This window comes from Phocoena phocoena, chromosome 3, assembly GCF_963924675.1.
Source record: "Phocoena phocoena chromosome 3, mPhoPho1.1, whole genome shotgun sequence".
NCBI classification, from domain to species: domain Eukaryota; kingdom Metazoa; phylum Chordata; class Mammalia; order Artiodactyla; family Phocoenidae; genus Phocoena; species Phocoena phocoena.
The window spans coordinates 34927607-34948861 of record NC_089221.1 but is presented as its reverse complement, the minus strand read 5'-3'; the positions used below and the strand labels follow the sequence as shown (position 1 = coordinate 34948861).

Below are 21255 nucleotides of genomic sequence, written 5' to 3'. Positions count from 1 at the left end.
TAAATCTTCCTGATGGATTTTCCTTTTACCATGACTTGGTGGGTATACTTATGAATGACCTGGCTATGGGGAATGCCCCTGTTCCCCTCTCTGCTCCCCCTCAATTAAAAGGAGGTAAAAATAAGCCTTCTCCTACATGCAGAGAGTCTGGTTTTCTTATTACTAGGATTGGCTTTCAGTAGATAATTAGCACAGCTATCCAATCATTGTCAGAAAGGAGGGCCACAGATTATTTATGTTAAAATACAAAGGACATTTTTTATTCTGTGCATTTCATTATTATAAACAGCAAGAATGTGACCCTTGTTTCCAAATCATTAAGTTCTAGTTCTTTCCAAGGCAACATCAAAAAAATATTTCCTACAAAAACTAGACTTCTAGGTCCCTGAAAGAAGGAAATAGATCTCATTCTTTCTTGTATTTCTACTGTGTAGAAGAGAGCCTGCTCTACAACAAATGTCTGATGACTTGAAATTTTAAAACTATGTTTATCACTTCTCAGGTGATATGCCTTTTTATCCACAATGAAATTATAAAAGGCATTTATTTGTACTTCCCTGGTGGTCCAGTGGTTAAGAATCTGCCTTCCAACGCAGGGGACACAGGTTCGATCCCTGGTCGGAGAACTAAGATCCCACATGCCGTGGGGCAACTAAGCCCTGCACTGCAACTACTGAGCATTTGGGCCAAAACTAGAGATCCCGAGTGCCACAACTACAGAACCCATGCACTCTGGAGCCCTCATGCTACAATTAGAGAGAAGACTGTACACCGCAACGAGGAGCCTGCGTGCTGCAGTGGAATATCCCATATGCCACAACAAAGATCCCATGTACTGGAACTAAGACCCGACACAGCCAAAACTAAAATAAATAACTAAATATTAAAAAAAAAAGAAAAGGCATAGATTATAAGAACATAAGAAATAAAGTCAAGGGAATTCCCTGGCGGTCCAGCAGTTAGGACTCTGTGCTTTCGCTGTTGAGGGTGTAGGTCCAATCCTTGGTCAGGGAACTAAGATTCCACAAGCTGCAGGGTGCAGCCAAAACAAACAAACAAAAAGAAATAAAGTCAAAATCACCTGAAATAAAAGCGATTACTATTAAAATTCTATAAATATCCTTCCAGACATCTATGCATAAACAAAAGCAAAACTTTTTTCATGGAACAAAACTATAGGGTTTTAACCTGATTTAATGACATGTCAATGTCTTGAAGATATTGAAATGTGTCATTCTTTTTAATATTGCTGAGCTTATAAAATTGAGTTTAAGAAATTACTAGATAATTAATGGTTCTTCACTTTTAAAAATTACACAAATAATATGTATTAAATATAATACAAATTAAAACAATGCAACACATACAGGTGGAAAATTTTAAATTCCCTTTACTTTTCATTTAATTGCTATACAAATATCACTAACATATAATTTTGATTTGTTCTTTTTTACATAAATGGAATCACATCATGCACATTATCCTAAAAACTTATTTATCCTGATTCCTTATTTATTTATTTATTTTGGCTGTGCCTGGTCTTAGTTGTGGCACATTGGATCTTTGTTGTGGCATGTGGGCTCTTTAGTTGTGGCATGCAGAATTCTTAGTTGTGGCATGGGGATTCCTAGTTGTGGCATGCATGTGGGATCTAGTTCCCCAACCAGGGATTGAACCTGGGCCTCCTGCATTGGGAGTGTGGAGTCTTACCCAAAAGGGACCAAAAGGGAAGTCCTGTGATTCCTTTTTTTTTCCTAAGGTGTTATTTATTTATTTTTAATCAATTTATTTATTTATTTATTTTTGCCTGTGTTGGGTCTTTGTTGCTGCGCATGGGCTTTCTCTAGTTGCAGCAAGAGGGTTACTCTTTGTTGCGGTGCGCGGGTTTCTCATCGCAGTGACTTCTCTTGTTGCGGAGCACGGGCTCTAGGGTGCAGGCTCAGTAGTTGTGGCACATGGGCTTAGTTGCTCTGAGGTATATGGGTTCTTCCCAGACCAGGGCTCCAACCTGTGTCTCCTGCATTGGCAGGTGGATTCTTAACCGGTGTGCCACCAAGGAAGTCCCCCCTTGATTCCTTTATTTAACTATGTCCTGGTGAAGTGTTACCATAAGTACGTGAAGATCCCTCTCATTCTTTTTTACTGCTGTGTAGTATCCCACAGTAAAGGGGTGGAAATGTTGAAGGAGGTGGAAATTTAAAATGATATTTTGCCTCACAAAATATGAGAGGATTATTTCTTCTACATCCTTGACAACATTGTTTATAACTAATCTTTCTAATTTTTGCCTATCTAATACACATAAAGTGACATCTCATTATTTGAAATTGCATTTCCTTGGTTAGACCATCTTTTCATATAATAACTGCTTATTTACATTTACCCTTCCATAATATGTGTTCATTTTTCTTTTTTTGGTGATTATCTTTTTTGTCTTTTTTGTTTTGTAGGTATTAGAATTATGCCTATTAACTATCAGATTTACATGTGAAGAATACTTTCTCCCACTTTGTTGTTTAATTTTGGTCACGAGTGTGAGATTACAACTTTAAAGTTTATGTGGTTTTGTTGACTCTATCAATCTTTCACTTTATAGCTTCTGGATTTTATGATTGTTGGAAAGGCCTTTCCCATCCTAATATTATAAAATAATTCCTCTACATACTTCATTTACTTCATACATACTAACACCAATTTAGGAACTAGTTCATCTTTTTCTACTGATTAAAAGGACCAACTTTGACACATATTAAATTCACATGCATATGAATTGCTGAATCACATGTTGTTTAGGAAGTTTAATTCTTACATTTTCTTACATACAAATTCTTACAAATTCTTACATTTCTTACATTCTTACATCTTCTTACATACAATCTGTCTTTAAAGCATATTTACAGAAATTATATTTAGTTTGCTAAGCACGTGACGACATTGGAACTATGTGGAAAATTCTGTTCCTATATTATCAGTGTCAAAGATAAACAAAGCTGGACATTAAAGTGCTGAAAACAGATTTCATTCAGTAACTACTGATTGTAGGGGCAAGAGCTGAGGTCCATCTGATTAGTGCAGAGATGACTGGGCATTTTAATGGAAGAATGAAGGAGTAGGGAGGAGTGAGCGGGGCTCAGGTAGGAAAGGAAGTGAAAAATTACAAAGGGTGGTATCAAAGTGATTAGGCTACCTGTGTCTGCTAGCTGGCAATTAAGGAAATTAGAAATCTATCCTCCCATTGAGACTGGGAGACAAAGGCCCAATTCTTCCTGATAATTATATTTCCAAGGAATAGTTTTCAGGTCCTGGAGAGGACACCTCTGAGTAGTAGGAGGTATGTATACATCTCAAAGGGACAGAGGAAGGATTCATAATTGTAAGTGAATGCTCTGAGTAAGGGAGGTCAGGAGCCAGACATTGGCTAGTATCAATAAATTCTTCTGACAGTCCTGATTTTTTAAAGACAGGAACTCAAAAGGGGGCTGGGTCATCCCTGGGACCTGGCCTTAGGCTGCTAGAAGCCATGCTAGAATTGGTAAGATTTCTTAGTGAAGGGGTTTGGATGGAGTTGGAGTTGTTATGTGCTAAGAGTTCTTTGCAGTTCTCACTAGGCATAAGTCATCATGTGCAAAACTGACATTCATTTCATAGGATATCTTTGGTAAGCAATTTCCCACAGCTTGAACTACACTATTTTCATAGGACATGTTCATTTTTGACTACAAATGTTTCCATAGTTTTTGCCATACACAAAAAAAGTTATCAGAACACATGGATAAAATTATTTTATATTTTGCCGTGTTTCGATTAGGTGTCACAGGGGTTTTTAAGAACACTCCATGTACAAGGTCATTAGCTGATTTCTGAGGTAGTTGATTTTTATTGTCATTGAACCAATATTCATTCATACAAATGACCTGAGCTTTTAGACTATCACCTTGTCATAACAGCTCCAAAAGCGCTTCTTGTCAAGTAAATTCTCCTGACTTACCTTAGAAGTTGGCTCACATCACTCTAAGGGAAGCCTAAGTACTGTATTAGAAATTGGATGGGTTTAGAAAGACACAGAAAAAACACAGTCCCTACCCTTTTTTGAGGTATTTAGGTAAACATTCTTAGAAAATAGACTTATTGCCCTTGTAAATTGAGTTGTGCTTAGAAAAAGATAATTCAGAAATGTACAAAGAGGAAAGCAAATTTCATTCAGTTTCCTGCCACCAAGAGATAGCCACTGTTAACATTTTGGTTTGTGTATATTTAATATACACACATATATATACATATACATGTACACATTTAAACATATATTCAAACATACCTTTATGAATATCTCTATGTATACATACACATATACATTTTAGTAATTCTACATAAATGGACTCATACCATACATGTTCTTCTATAACCCTTTTTTCACTCAATATTGAATAGTGGGCTATTTTCTGTGTCAATAAATATAGATCACCGCTTTAATCATGTTAATGAAGAAAATCCCCCAAATTGATAACAACTTTATAAATTCTTCACACCCCAACTGCAGTGATATTTTACAAAGTTCAAAACTGATCATTTGGGACTTCCCTGGTGGTGCAGCGGTCAAGACTCCACACTCCCTATGCAGGGAGCCAAGGTTCGATCCCTGGTCAGGGAACTAGATCCCACATGCATGCCGCAACTAGAGTTCACATGCCACAACTAAGGAGCCCACGTCTTGACAGAGGAGTGGGCGAGCAGCAACTAAAAGAGCCTGCCTGCTGCAACTAAGACCTGGTGCAACCAAATAAATAAAAAAAAATAAATAAATATTAAAGAAAAAAACCTGATCATCTTACCCCTCTGATTCAAATCTTCAGTGGCTTCTTTTTGTCCTTACAAATTGGACCGTGATTCTTGGCACACTTTTCAAGGCCCTACATGACATGTCTCTTGTCCACCTTTACTCATGCTGGATTATTTCTTATACCCACTAGGGCTTTGCATCATCGCCCTTCAACTAGCTAACTTCTGCTGATCCTTAAGGTCCTGATTTAAAGACAATTCTTACAAAAAGTGTTCACTGACACCCCTCTTCCTCTTATGTCAGTCTGTTATACAGTCTGTTAGCACTCTGCACTTCTCACTGACAAGACCCAGAACAAAAATGCATTGTTCAGTCTTAATCTTCCGATAAGAGGTAAATTCAATGAGGCCTGGGACCATGTCCGTCTGCCTTATTCACAACTGAATCCCTAGCCACATGTGCACAGTGCCACATGGAAGGAAGAACTTAATGATTAGTCCGTAGATGAATTAGTCTGTAGACTAATGTACTTTTACAGACCTATCCCCTTATTGACACATTTAACTATACTGTTTTTTTGCTGTTATAAAAATTGCTTTTTATAATTTACAAAGAAATAAACACATACACATACACATGTATGTTTATGCCCCTCGTTATCTGCAGGAGATTGGTTCCAGGACTCACCGCAGATAAAAAAAATCCGTGGATGCTCAAATCCCTTACGTAAAATTGCGTAGTATTTGCATATAACCTACGCACATTTTCCCATGTACTTCAGATCATCTCTAGATTATTTACAATATCTAATCAATGTAAATGCAATGTAAATAGTTGCTGGTGTGTGGCGAATTCAAATTTTGGTGTTTTGGAACCTTCTGGAATATTTTTTTCCGAATATTTTTCATCTGTTGAGGTTGGTTGAATCTATGGATGCAGAACCCGCAGATTCAGAGGGCCAACTGTATGTATATGTAGGGTACAACTTCAAAATTTATATATACAGATCACACAAAGTTTGTAGACCACTACTCTAGAATATGCAGAGAATAAAGATAGTGAAAATAATAATTATCATAAGATATTGATATCAAACGAATTTTTCTTCCAAGGTTCTTATCCAAAATGGGACATGAAGCTTGCCTGTTAAAATCTACGCTGCCTTTCCTCCACATGTGGTCACTGAAAGCAAGCTATACATTCTGTGAGCCTGATTTTCCCCCAGTACTTTTCCTACTACATTCCAGGGAATTGCACTTCCGTGCTTTTAGACTTATTATATTCCAGGACTAGGCAGTAGATTAGTCAGTTCTATTCTTTTAAAATTCAGGGGTGTTTCATTAGAAATCAACAAATAGAGCTGCAGGACAAGCCTGAGGTAGGTAGAAAACCCACACATGTAGACATGGAGATAGCAATGTTTCAAGTCACAACTCAAGACTACTAGGAACTGGCTGATGTCCAATAGTGATTTACGTTATTATGAGGAGATATTTATCTTGTTCATTCTCTTGTTTCCCAACTAAATGGCTTTATTTCGTTGAAGGCTGCCACACTCGTTCATCTATAGAGAAGTACATACTGGAAGATTATTACTGTTACTCCATTCTGGGCAAAGGAAAAATTAGTTTGTGATGTGCATGGAACATAGTATCTAGTCCCCTGAAACACTCCCCTGGGTTTCCAGGTTGAGACTGGAGAAGGAAAAAGTTGGTAATCAAATTGGATATATATAATATATATAAACATAATATTTATGTATATATATATTGTGGTAGGAACACAACATGAGATCTACCTCCTAATACATTTTTAACTGTACAATACAGAATCGTTAACTATAGGCAGTGTTGTACAGCAGATTTCTACAACTTATTCACTTGTTCATCGTGTATAACTGAAACTTTATGCCTGTTAAATAGCAACTCTCCGTTTTCCCCTTCCACTGAGCCCCTGGCAGCCACTATTCTATTCTCTGCTTCTATGAGTTTGACTCTTTTAGATACCACATATAAGTGAGAATCATACAGTATTTGTAACCTTAAGGTTCATTTGTTTTGTCACATATGGCAGGATTTCCTTCTTTTGTAAGGTATGACTTTACCCCATTTCCCCTTTTAGTTAATGGTTGTACAATACCCCATTTTATGAATGTTCTGTAATTTCTCTAACTAGTACCACATTTTTGGGTATTTAAGTTGATTCTAATTATTTTGCCATTAAAAACAATACTATGATAAATATCTTAATGCATGTATCATTTCCCACATGTGTGAATATATCTCTGCGATAAATTTCTAGGGATGAAATTGTCAGTGTATTTAAAATTTTCATAAGTATTGCCAAATTTACTTTCATAGAGGAAGTATACATTAGTGAAATATACTAGGGAGACTTTCCTACATCTTTGCCAAATCAGCATGTGACAATTTTTGCCTATATTTTGGTGAAACATATGCCATTATAGATTTAATTGCAATTTAAAATTTATCAGTGAGGTAGAGAGCCTTGTACACTTGTTTTCAACCTTTTGTATTTCTTTTTCTATTGGTCTGTTTTAGTGATTTGCAGAGGCTCTTTATATGTCATTTGTTTCATGACCTTGTTTATGGCTTTTTTTACTGGTGTGAATTTTTTAAAAATGTATTTATTACTTTTTGTTTTATGGCTTTTGGGTTTGTGATACATTTATAATGATCTTCCTCATTCTAATATTTAAAAAGCTACTGTATTTTCTTCTTATAGCTAAGTGAAATTTTAAGAATGTGGCATGCCAAATAAATGATGCAATTTAATCATGAAGTCTTTTAAATAAAAATTATTGTACATGTAAATAACCATGGTCACTGCCAAAAATTGAAATCCTATAGTTTTTAAGAATTCAAAATGCATCCTAAAATATTGATTGGCATTTTATGCAAAGGTAATAAACTCTTTATATATTTTCTATATTTTAAAGTAACTAGGACAATTAAATAATTTCTTGTTGATTATATATATATGTATATATATGCATATATGTATAAATTTACATAATTCCTGAGACATTTCTGTATTAACTCTTACAGGGTATAACCATAAAAGAAATAATTTGCTGGTGTATTCTGTCGGCCTGATAGACACAAGATAGCCACAAGTCACTTTTAGATTTCAATCACATAATATTTTCTTTCTATATACCAGGTCTATGTTTTGTGATGGTGAGTTGGCATAAAGCTTATTGTTCTTTGAAATGATGTCATCACTTTAACTTGTTTTTAGGATCTTCTACAAAATATGTGGAATTAGAGGTCTTTTTTTCTTCCCCCCCTACATGTAATGGGAAATGTTCTTTTTATTTCCCCCCCACAAATTTACACATTAGCTTGCTATTTGTTTTTCTGATTACTGACATTTCTATACCACATTTTCTTTATCTATTTATATGTGGATGGACATTAGGTTGCTTCCACATCTTGGCTATTGTGAATAATGCTGCAATGAACACAGGTGTAAAACTATCTCTTTGAGATACTGAAATGTATTTTAAATTCAATATATTTTAAACTCTCACACTAAAACTATATATATATAGTACTTTTAAGAGTTAATTAAAAGTTTTAAAATATTTAAACAATGAGAGAACATACCTAAAGTCCTGCCCTCATCACATTTTTTTTTCTCATTTTTTGGGTGGTCCTTTTCAGTTTTGAGCCTTATGCAAAAATATTTAACACATGACTGTGATCATTATATAGTACACATTGAATTCTGCCTTTTACAATTATCCGAAACACATACTTAAAGTTTTTACTTTTTAGTGGTGGCAGTGTTCCAGAAGGGGATGTGAGAGAATAGTCATGTCCCAGGTCTCGGGCCCCCTTGGGCTCGAGTTTGGGATGGGCCAAGTGAGCATCCTTGGCTTCATGCAGGAAAGAGTTCAAGAGTGAGCCATAGTAAAGTGAAAGGGAGTTTATTTAGAGAGATATACATTCGACAGACAGAATGTGGTCCATCTCAGAAGGTGAGAGGGGCCCTGAGGTGAGAGGGTGGTTAGTTTTTATGGGCTGGGTAATTTCAAATGCCAAGGAATGGGGGAGTTATTCCAACTATTTTGGGGACGGGGAGGGGATTTCCATGAATTGGGCCACTGCCCACTTTTTAACCTCTAGGTTGGCCTCTGAACTGTCATGGTGTCTGTGGGCGTGTCATTTAGCATGCTAATATATTACAATAAGCGTATAAATGAGGTTCAAAGTCTATGGGAAGTTGAATCTTCCACCACCTTGGGCCTAGTTGGTTCTAACCAGTTTATGTCATATCCTCAATGGCTGTGGCATTCTTTTAATGGTTGTGTCCTGCCCCCTTCCTTCCTGTCTCAGTATAATAGTCTTTTAAAATGTATTTAGTAATTCAATCAACCTGTGTTGTATTTTATACATATGCTGAGATATAGCAATCTATATTTTTTCTAAATTTACAGCAAATTTTCCTAACCCAGTTCAGGGACTAGTTCATCTTTTTCCGCTAATTAAAAAAACCATCTTTGCCATATATTATTCTGAGTTCTGCCTCCTAACTGCATGATCTTGTAATTTTTAATATGTTAAAATCAGAGTTATACCACAATTGAGTATATATGCTACTATGTTAGAATTGACAGAAAAGTTAAAATATAATTAAAAATTTAATTTCAAGATTCAATGTTTGTGGAACCCCTGAAGTACTTCTGAAACAGGAGGGAAGGGGGCGGAGCACAACCTTTCAAAGAATGACATAGTCATAGGACATGACAAAAACTGGTTAGAACCAACTAGGTCTTGATGGCGGAAGATTGGACTTCCAGTGGACCTTGAGCCTCATTGTAATACATTAGCATCTAAATGACACACCCACCAGTGCCACGACAGTTCAGAGACCAACTGTAAGAGGTTAAAAAGTGGGCGGTAGCCCAATTCCTGGAAATCCTCATCCCTTCCCCAAAATAGTTGGAATAATCTTCCCACTCAGCCTATGAAATTACCCAGCCCATAAAAACTAACCCACCCCATACTCTGGGGCCTCTCACCTTCTGAGATGGCCTACACTCCATCCGTGGAGTGTGTTTCTCTCTAAATAAATCCACTTCTTACCTATCACTTTGTCTCTCACTGAATTCTTTCTGCGTCAAGACAACATCAAGAAACTGAGCTTCATTAAGTCCTAAGACCAGGTGTGTGATCACAATTAAAAGCCCGTGGGTTCAAGTCCCAATCTGAGTTATACGGTTTCACTTCTGCAAAGCTCTTAAGGTACGATGGTTTAGAAAGACCTTGGCTATAATTGGATGTTGAACTTTAACTTGTAGCCTATGAGGATTTCTCAAAGCGTTTTAGGAAAGCATATGAGAAGATCACATCTGTATTTGAAATGATAATTTAAAAAGCGGTTACCTTTAGGGGAGAATAGTACTTCATTTGGGAAGCAGCTGCAATAATCCAGGGGAGAGAAACTGAAATTGAAGTCCTGCACTAGGGCAGAATGAGTAAAATTGGGGAGGTGGGGTCAGATTCAAAGATATCCCATAAAGAAGGAGGCATAAATAGTCTTTAACACCATAGAGTACAGGGTTTGAATCCTGTCTGATGTTTCCCAGTTTATGAAAATATAGAAAGTATCTGAGAAATATATACGTTTACAAGGTATAAACTTTTAACACCAGAGTAGTACAAACAGATACTGGTCCAGACATGACCTTTCATTTTGCAGTTCTGCAGCTCTCTTTAACTATTGACCAGAGGAGGCCACATGGCTAGGGAACAGCAGAGCTGAGATTTGAACACAGGCAGTCTAGCTACAGAGTCCATGTTCTTTACTACTCTGCTATCAATATTTGATTCTGAGTTGTGCGGACTCATCCTGTGAAAATCAAGAGGCAAATACAGTTTGGAATACTGTATAAAGGTGATATACAGGTGAGAGGAAAACCAAAAGAGATGATACCCTTCTATGCCAAGTTAAGAAGCGTGGACTTTGGATCTTAAAGGCAATGGGGAAAACCACTGAAATTTTTTAAGCAGAAGTGACATGATCAGACTTGAACGCATGCAAGATACCTCTGGTGTGTTTTGCTCTTTTGAGTTTCCTTTGCACTTTAACATAATTTTCACTTTCATTCCAGTAGTTGAGCCTTCTCCAACCATCGCATGCATTTAGTTGTTTACCATTTTTTCCTAAGAAAAAACTACACTTTAAGCAAAATTCATTTTTTATCCATTGAACAAATATTAGTACACATTAGTTAATTAAAAAACACTATTTCAAAGAATCTACGAAAATAAGAAGCTTACAAAAAAGGTAAACTAGGGAATAATGATTTGCATAAAACAATACTTATATTTATAAATTTGTAAAATTTCAAATCTATGTCTTTCAAATCTACTAGAGGAAAATTGTCTGAATGGATTTGTTTTCCATATATTAAAGGATCATTGTATAAAATGAAACACATGTATATATATATATATATATTTTTTTTTTTTTTTTTGCGGTACCTGGGCCTCTCACTCTTGTGGCGTCTCCCGTTGTGGAGCACAGGCTCCGGACGCACAGGCTCAGCGGCCATGGCTCACGGGCCCAGCCGCTCCGCGGCATGTGGGATCTTCCCGGACCGGGGCACGAACCTGTGTCCCCTGCATCGGCAGGCGGACTCTCAACCACTGCGCTACCAGGGAAGCCCCATATATTTTTTTTAAGATTCAAATGACCTACTTAAAAACTACAATTACTAGCTAAACCAGTCAAACAACTGGTTTTGAAAACAAGTTTTAAAGCCCCTGATTATCAGTCTGAATACTCCAACTGTGATGGCAGAATGTCCTATCTTTCAGTAATTAGAAAGGATGATGTTACCGCATATTTTAGGAGAATTTAAATAAAAATCCCTCAAACAGAGAATGACAACTTACAGTCTAACCAACTCTGACACATTGTTTTCATTCATTTGATAGAAAGGGAGGGGAATGTATATATATATATCACATAATATATCAATTACAGCATAAGCAAAAACTCTAAATTTCAGCATATCAGTTTTATAAAGCAGTTTAAGTTATGGTGATTTAGCAGAACACAGGAAAGCAAGAAAATGTGTTCACACTTATACCAAATTAAGGATGTTGACTTATGTTACTAATGTGTGCAACTTTAACTTTGTTTAACACTGTCTGCCAAAATAAACTTAACCCCATAACTTAAAACATGTATGTACATAAGAGTTTATTGTGTACAGTTAATGCCACTGTTTTGGCTGCAATAAAATTGATCTTGAAATTTAAAAAATATATTAAAATAATATATGCTATATTATATATATAATAACATAATACAAAATAAACTTTCCTATTGCCTGTCTAAAATCAGACCTTTTGTTTAAGGGCTTTGAATTCAATTCAATTCTCCCAAGTTTTTTTTTTTTAAATCCATCGATCAATTAATTTTCTGCAACATCGGGTCTTAGTTGCAGTGTGCGGGTTCCAGAGCGTGTGGGCTCTGTAGTTTGCAGCACGCAGTCTCTCTGGTTGTGAGGCGCTGGCTCAGTAGTTGCGGCAGGTGGGCTTAGTTGCCCTGCAGTATGTGGGATCTTAGTTCCCCGAATCAGGGATCAAACCCGTGTCCTCTGCACTGCAAGATGGATTCTTAACCACTGGACCACCAGGGAAATTCCTCTCCCAAGTTTTAAGAATGTGGAAGTTAAACTCTACAATATTACACGAGGAAAAGTCTCCAGAATATGATATATATCTGTCACAAACTGCCCCTAAGACAAAGGGGAGCTATTCTTACTAGTTCAGAAAAATTTGGATATTTTTGGGGTTTTTTACTTTTATTTTTAAAAAGTTTTTATTGGAGTATAGTTAATTCACAATGTTGTGTTAGTTTCAGGTGTACAGCAAAGTGAATCAGTTGTACATATATTATACATATATCTACTCTTTTATAGATGCTTTTCCCAAACAGGTCATTCCAGAGTATCGAGTAGAGTTCCAGATGTTTTTAAAAAGTAGATTTTACAGAGGTTAAAATCGAAATGGTTGTGGAACCAGAAGGAAAATACGACAGAAAAACTTTTCTATAATTTGTTCAAGCTGAAGATTCTCATATTTTATTCAAAAAGTACAAAATGGAGTCATAGAGTCACCAAAAAATAATAGTGTGTTTTGACCGTTGAGTAATGAAGCTGATTTTTTTCACGAGATTTAAGAGTCACACAGAGTTTAAGACTAAAAATATGTGTCTTTTCCTCAGCCAGGAGCAACAGAGTGAGACCAGCCAAGAAGAGTGAGTCATATGACCACAGTTTGACACAGTTGCCAAGGCTGTTTCCATTTCATGTGTCCTCTGGAAGGGCGAAAGTGGAAAAGCAGACCCAGTTGTGAAGTTTAGCTTTTTCACATTCTGCCAGCTACCCTATGATGGCGTTATATGTTGTATTAGGACTAGAAATGGGACTTTAGTTCTAATACCTAAATTTCCCCTCTATCCAAGTTCTTAAAATGTGTCGAAAATAGAGAGCATTGTGAAGTTAATTTCTCCTTATGTCATTGGACAGTCTAACTTGGTATTTTGTTCTCTCAATGACTTTAATTAAAATTATACTAACACAACAATGTAAAGCAATTATACTCCAATAAAGATGTAAAAAAATATATATATATAGTATTCACAGGAAAAAAAGAAATTCGGAGTTAAAAAGAATACCATGAAAGGGCAGTGCTTTTATAGAAACAATTTAAACTGGACTGACTGTCCACCGTCTCAGTATACTTGCTAAGGAAGCTAAGGGCTCATTTAATTTTCGTGTTAGCTTTGCTTCAAAAACTAACAGCCACATTCCCAGGACATGGCCAGCCCTTAATCAAATAAAATGTTTATTGATTTCCCACTTGGTCCTTCCACTCAGCTGCTAAGTACATAGACGGTTCTGAAGAAATCAGACTTTCATTGAATGTATGTGTCATATCAATGCACCACTGCCAACTTGAAGAAACTTAGAGTAACGCCTAAGATTTATTGAGTGTTTATAAATGGGGCCAGAAGCTTTGCATGAATTACCTCGTGTAATCTTCAGGACAGTTCTGAGTATTATAAGCAATTTTAATTTGCAGATAAGGACACAGGCTTAGGAAAGTTATGAAACTTGTCTCAGGTCAGTCAAAGGGATACACAGCTGTATGTTTGCATCTGCTGAGTAATAGCTGGGGTTTCTGGGACTCCAGTGCCAGAAAGATCCTGCAAAATGCAGACTTGGATGATAGGGATGGAAAAGAAGGTGTGCTAAAATCAGGTCCCAGAGGCTCAGTCCTAATCTTGCCTTCCTGACCAGGGACAATCTTGACCAGGCCTGTCTGATCACACTTCAAGGAATATGGCTCGTGGCAGGTTCTCAGAGCAAACTTAACTCTACACAAGCCAGGGACAGGTGTGGGGAGAGGGGACTGAGAAATGGAAAACGTGGGAACGCTGTCCAGGCGGGGGGAAGAGAGGCGGTGGGCCTCCAGGCAGGTACCCCTTTGCAGCCCACACAGGTGCCAGACACTGACATGAAAAAGCAGCGAGCTCCGGGAGAGGCCTTCCTGCGCCGCCCGAACGCTAGGCCAAGGCTTATCCCTGACCTTGGTATATATAGACAGATACCCGCGACAGCTCAAAGCCGAGGAGCTGCGGCGGCAAGGGCGCGCAACACGACGGTCTGGAATACGCCCGACGCGAGGAAGCATCCGAGCGCGGCCGGAACGGCACTTTACCCGCGATCCGCCCCGGCCGCCAGCCCCTCCCAGCATCTCTTCTCTGTCAGCCGGAGCCCGGCCCCGGAGGTCCCAGGACGTCACAGAAGCGCGTTCGAGGCTCCAGCCCGCCCCCTGCGCGCCTTCCTTTTCCTCCCGTTCGGTGACGCGGAGGCCCGGGCCGCGCTTGCTGACACACTCACACGCTCGCTTCGGCCCGGCCTGCGACTACCCCCCAGCCCAACCATGGCGGCACTCACACGCCTCTCCTCCAGCCTGCGGTTCTGTCCCTCCGCCCGCCGCCCCGGGGGCGCCTGGTCCAAGGTAAAAGTGCGGGTGAAGAGCAAGGCCGCGTGTCGAACGAGTGCGGACGAACTCCCGAGTGGTGCCAGCGTTTTCTCCTCTGCCCGTACCCACCCGCTCCAGTCCGGGAGCCGGCATCCAGGGCCCCGAGACGCGACGACGCCTTCCTTGCCTGGCCGCTCTGCCGCATGGCCTCTTTGGCTTGGTTCTGCACCTGCTTTCCCGATGGGGCGAAACGAGGCAAAGAAGCGCGCAGAGAGGCTGAGGGGCAGGAGGACGCCTGGCAGCGCCGCCGCGCCCTTCGGGGCTCGCTCGCGTCCTTCCCGGCACGCGTCTCCGCTTCCTTGGCAGCCTTCTGGGAGGGGCCTCTGGCGGCCGAAACGGGACGAGGAGGGTTCGCTTGTTTAAAGGGGGCAAGGGGCGACGGCTGTAGCTGGTAGGATTGCGCTCCGATATGGGAATCTCGGGGCAGGGGCGCCTCTAGAGGCCCGGAACCCAGCGCAGGGCTAGTCAGGGGTCGGCTTGAGTTCACCGCCAAGGGGATGGAACGTTGCGCCCCACCTCCCGGATAGGGCTGCGCCGCACCTCTGCGGTGGGACGGGGAACCCGGACTGGAGCCCTTGCCTGGGCGTTTTTTACCTCCCCACGCGGAGGAGCCTGTAGAGGATAGGCGGTGGCTAGAGCGCGGGCTTTGGGCACCGGCGTCCCTTCTTCCAAGGCTCCTCGGGATTTCCGATTTCAAAGCCTTTTGCAAACCTTGTTCCGCCTTCACTGCAAACACGTTACGAGTGGTAGTATTCTGAGGCATTCGCGGCGCGATTGTTGGCTGATGTGTGGTCTTTTTTTGCTCCATGCTCTGTCCCCGCCTGTAAGCCCACGTCCCGGTGCGGTTCCTATTCCGAGTCCTCGGACAGGACCAGAGCTCTGAGTCTTGGAGGGTGGCTTACCTCGGCTACGTCCATCACCACGGGAGCCTTTACTTGGAAGAGACAAGGAAAAGTGATGTTTTTACTTAGCAGCGTTTTGAATAATAGTTCCGAGCTTAAAAGCGTGCCTTGCACACTTGAATACTCAGGGAACTCCTGCCCCGTCCCATTGCTCTCCCTTCTTCCCCACGTCCACTCTCTGAGAGCGGTGAACGCAGAGGAGCCACCAAGCCCCGTAGGTAAGGGCTAGGATGATTTAGACCTGGACCGGTTTACTCATAAATGCTTCTTAGGAAGCATTTTGATAATTGCAGATAGCTTTGGATATGTAAAGCATTATTAAAAGGGAACTTGACCTTCAGTCAGATTGCTGTGGGCGCTGAAACTAATGCAAATCAGGACACAGCGATATCCTTGGGCCAAGGTCAATATCATTCCTTCTTTTGACAGTTACTTATTTGCCTAAGTGTAACTTACTCATTTTCTTCAGTATATTGTTAAACTATTCCCGAAACCCAGCAAACCTCTTCTTAGATGGCCGAGCTACAAATTACGGGTTTTTCTGTATCTCATCTCTCCTTTCAGGTTTGATTATCATCCAGCTTCCCTGTGTTCCTTCGGTGCTTGGCACTTAGGGCTCTTACTGCTTATTTAGCCCTTAAATCCTTACCTCCTGCTTGCGTTAACTGTGACACTTGTGTACTTGTTTAACTTTTTGAATGTGTGTACATTGTCTTCATAACCAGATGAAATTTGCAGAGACCATATTGTATGCCTTATTCTCTGTCTCTCTCAACATTACACACTACCCTGCATAGAATAGACATTCAACATGTTTCATAGGTGGATGAGAGAACTCTGTGGGAAACTTATGTGGTAACCTTGAGAATTTTTCTGCTAAACATACCCAACAGGTAAAATGAGATAGGTTTTTTTCTTTTTTATTTATGATAAACATGTCTTTCAAACTTGAGTTTGCATCAGAATTAACTGGAGGCTTTATTAAATAGATTGCTGTGTTCATCCCCAGAATTTCTGATTTAGTAGGTCCTGGCTGGAGTCCCATACTCTGCATTAATAAGTTCCCATTTGATAATGCTTCAGGTCTGAAGACTGCACTTTCAGAGCCATTGCCATTGACTTCGACTAAAATAGACTGTTGACTTAAAATATATATATATATATATGCACAACGTGAGAGTTGCGAGTTAAGCTTTATTTCGGGCAAAATGAGGACTGCAGCCCAGGAGACAGCGTTTCAGGTAACTCTGAAACTGCTCGGAGGAGGCCAGGGGAGGGGCCAGGATATTTAGAAGTTTTGCAACAAAGAGCAGGTAATTGGGAAAGTCAAAAGATTGTTGTTAAATAAAGAAAACCAGATATCTCAAGTTTAGGAATTTAGCACTTTTTTTCTCTGTATGGGAAGATGCAAGAGTCTGGGCTCACTGAAATCACTCCTTTGATATGCACCTATCTGGGGCCTGTATTTTTACATCCTGAGTTTCCTCAGGGCTCCCTGCAGGGAGTGGCGGCAGTCTGATGGCTGCTAGATGGTAGGTATTCTTTTCAGCCCCGAGTTTTTTCAGGGCTCATCAGCTCACTTTGGAGGGCTTGCAATCGCTGGTGACGGTGACATTCTTTGTTTACTAATATGGCAGGAAATATTCAATTTCTCAGCCTACTTATTCAGACTATCAAACTTTTAATTTCTAAGATTAAAAATATGTTTTTGTGTGTATGTGTGTGTTAAGACAGAATCACATAACTCCTTGCTACTTGAGGGTAGGGAAGAGGAGAAAGCTGTTTGTAACTCAAGCCCTTTCCTTTCTATCCCCGCCTCTACTTACTTCCCTGTGTTTGGGCAGTATGCCAGAGTATACCAACCTCCTCATCTGACCTTGACCAAGGTTGAAATTTAAAAGGCCAAAGGTCATTTGGGCAACCTATACCTTTGCAGGTCTCATTTGACTTTCAGTATAGTTCTCCTAAATTTTCTTTTGTATTAATTGACACTTTTTATGAAAGGAGTTTTTGGAGGACGAAGAATGACAGAGCTCATTTTTGCTGCTAAAAGGACCCCCTCGGGTTCTCTGTCTGGGAGACTGATAGGCCGTGGATGTGGGCTGGTTAAGGGACAGCATCTCAGGAGTCAGGTGTCATTCTCTCTACTCCCTCTCTTTCTAGGTTGACTATATAATGAGAATAAAGGAGAGAGGATGTTGAGTATGAGTGATTGATTACAACACAATCGACTTTATCATTTTTTCCTGTCCATATTGTGGATGAAGTGTAAAGAGGGAAACAGTTTAAAACTGATGGTGAATGCTCGCTAGATAGCCTGATTTGCAACAAATAGTACACTGGGGTAAGACTAACCATGCCTCTCTTGCAGATAACAGTTTGCTACTTTTCTCCAGCATCCATAAACTTCAGGCCCCTTAGGGGAATGAGTTTTTTGGTGTGCTGTTCTTTACTTGTCCTTTCAGGAGGCATTCTTTGACACCCAAGATTGGATCAGGATCCAAATATGTAGTATTTGTAGTATTGAGAGCAACAGTTGTGTCTTAATCCTTACCATCGATAGATTGAAATAAATAGTGCAGAACTTGGCACATAAATTTTGTCACAGGAAATATTTGTTGGTTGTGTTGCTATCAGAAATTGATGCTTGATGACACTGATATTGTGAATTTGAGTTCCAGTATACAGGTTATCTACTTTCTTTCACTTTTCCGAGGGGCCGCAAATGACACAGAGTTTTCCTTATATAATAAAAGATATGGATCATAAGGGGATTCTGGTGATAATCTGTGGGTAGAGTATGTCCATCCTACTCCTAAGATGAGCTACTTACAGCCCAACTCTTTCAAAGATGAGCTAGTGAAATTGTATAGATAAAAATTGAATACATCGCTATACATGGAAAGCAAATGCATGTTTCCAAATGTTTATTCACTTAAAAATGTTTTTTAATGTTTTAGGGATGTGTTTGCTACTTTTCAACCAGCACACGTCGCCATACCAAATTTTATATGGATCCAGTGGAAGCGGTAAAAGACGTCCCTGATGGTGCAACAGTACTGGTTGGTGGTGAGTAATAGTACTGTTTTTCTTTTTATGGTAACAGACTTATGTTTTTAGCAAAGCAGGGAAATTACAATGGCAAAGTATGTAGATTAGAAATGCCAATTATTTTCCTGCTTAGTTAATAAATGCCAAATATTGGAAATGCCAATTATTTTATTACTTATTTATTCATTATCTTATTTTTATTTATTAATTACATATTATCTATTTTTTATTAGTGTCCCCTTCCTGAAAGCTTAGCAAGGTTTAGCACTTTACGTTTTACCTTTTCTTTCCTTTTGTGTTTCTATTATTTTGAAAAGCTGATGCCTTAAATGGTGGTATCTTATTAGTAGTTTTGAAAAATCCGTAGATTCTTGGGAATTCATTGATCTCATCAGCCCACAGCTAGTCACTCTTTGTTTCTCCTCATTTTATGAGTTTGAGAGCACATATGCCTCAATCTGTTAGTGAGTCTCCCAAGGTCTTTGCTTCTCTTTGTTTAGAATATCTTTTAGCACCACTGTCTCACACTCATAATTGCTTTACAATGGTGTGTTAGTTTCTGCTTTATAACAAAGTGAATCAGTTATACATATACATATGTTCCCATATCTCTTGCCTCTTGTGTCTCCCTCCCTCCCACCCTCCCTAACCCACCCATCTAGGTGGTCACAAAGCACCAAGCTGATCTCCCTGTGCTATGCGGCTGCTTCCCACTAGCTATCTATTTTACGTTTGGTACTGTATATATGTCCATGCCACTCTATCACTTTGTCACAGCTTACCTTTCCCCCTCCCTATATCCTCAAGTCCATTCTCTAGTAGGTCTGTGTCTTTATTCCTGTCTTACCCCTAGGTTCTTCATGACATTTTTTTCCTTAAATTCCATATATATGTGTTAGCATACGGTATTTGTCTTTCTCCTTCTGACTTATTTCGCTCTGTATGACGGACTCTAAGTCCATCCACCTCATTACAAATATCTCAATTTCGTTTCTTTTTATGGCTGAGTAATATTCCATTGTATATATGTGCCACAGCTTCTTTATCCATTCATCCGATGATGGACACTTAGGTTGTTTCCATCTCCTGGCTATTGTAAATAGAGCTGCAATGAACATTTTGGTACATGACTCTTTGAATTATGGTTTTCTCAGGGTATATGCCCTGTAGTGGGATTGCTGGGTCATATGGTAGTTCTATTTGTAGTTTTTTAAGGAACCTCCATACTGTTCTCCATAGTGGCTGTACCAATTCACATTCCCACCAGCAGTGCAAGAGTGTTCCCTTTTCTCCACACCCTCTGCAGAATTTATTGTTTCTAGATTTTTTGATGATGGTCATTCTGACTGGTGTGAGATGATATCTCATTGTAGTTTCGATTTGCATTTCTCTATTGATTAACGATGTTGAGCATTCTTTCTTGTGTTTGTTGGCAGTCTGTATATCTTCTTTGGAGAAATGTCTATTTAGGTCTTCTGCCCATTTTGTTTTTTTGTTATTGAGCTGCATGAGCTGCTTGTAAATTTTGGAGATTAATCCTTTGTCAATTGCTTCATTTGCAAATATTTTCTCCCATTCTGAGGGTTATCTTTTGGTCTTGTTTATGGTTCCCATTGCTGTGCAAAAGCTTTTAAGTTTCATTAGGTCCCATTTGTTTATTTTTGTTTTTATTTGCATTTCTCTAGGAGGTGGGTCAAAAAGGATCTTGCTGTGATTTATGTCATAGAATGTTCTGCCTATGTATTCCTCTAAGACTTTGATAGTTTCTGGCCTTACATTTAGGTCTTTAATCCATTTAGAGCTTATTTTTGTGTATGGTGTTAGGGAGTGATGTAATCTCATACTTTTACATGTACCTGGACAGTTTTCCCAGCACCACTTATTGAAGAGGCTGTCCTTTCTCCACTGTACATTCCTGCCTCCTTTATCAAAGATAAGGTGACCATATGTGCGTGGGTGTATCTCTGGGCTTTCTATTCTTTTCCATTGATCTGTGTTTCTGTTTTTGTGCCAGTTACCATACTGTCTTGATTACTGTAGCTTTGTAGTATAGTCTGAAGTCAGGGAGCCTGATTCCTCCAGCTCCGTTTTTCTTTTTCAAGGTTGCTTTGGCTATTCGGAGTCTTTTGTGTTTCCATACAAATTGTGAAATTTTTTGTTCTAGTTCTGTGAAAAATGCCCATGGTAGTTTGATAGGGATTGCATTGAATCTGTAGATTGCTTTGGGTAGTAGAGTCGTTTTCACAATGCTGATTCTTCCAATCCAAGAACATGGTATATCTCTCCATCTATTTGTATCATGTTTAATTACTTTCATCAGTGTCTTACAATTTTCTGCATACAGGTCTTTTGTCTCCGTAGGTGGGTTTATTCCTAGATTTTTTTTTTGTTGTGGTACACGGGCCTCTCACCGTTGTGGCCCCTCCATATGCAG

At 39.3% G+C, this 21255-nt stretch overlaps 1 protein-coding gene across 1 annotated transcript in view; it reads left to right on the top strand.

Moving 5' to 3' along the window:
- Positions 1-14715: 14715 nt before the first annotated feature.
- Positions 14716-21255, top strand: part of OXCT1 (3-oxoacid CoA-transferase 1) — a 143062-nt gene continuing 136522 nt past the window's right edge. Inside the window, exons 1-2 of the mRNA XM_065873138.1 lie at positions 14716-14844; positions 18731-18839. Of these exons, the coding sequence (XP_065729210.1) occupies positions 14767-14844; positions 18731-18839 (187 nt within the window). The 5' untranslated portion in view covers positions 14716-14766. The remainder of the gene's footprint in view (positions 14845-18730; positions 18840-21255) is intronic.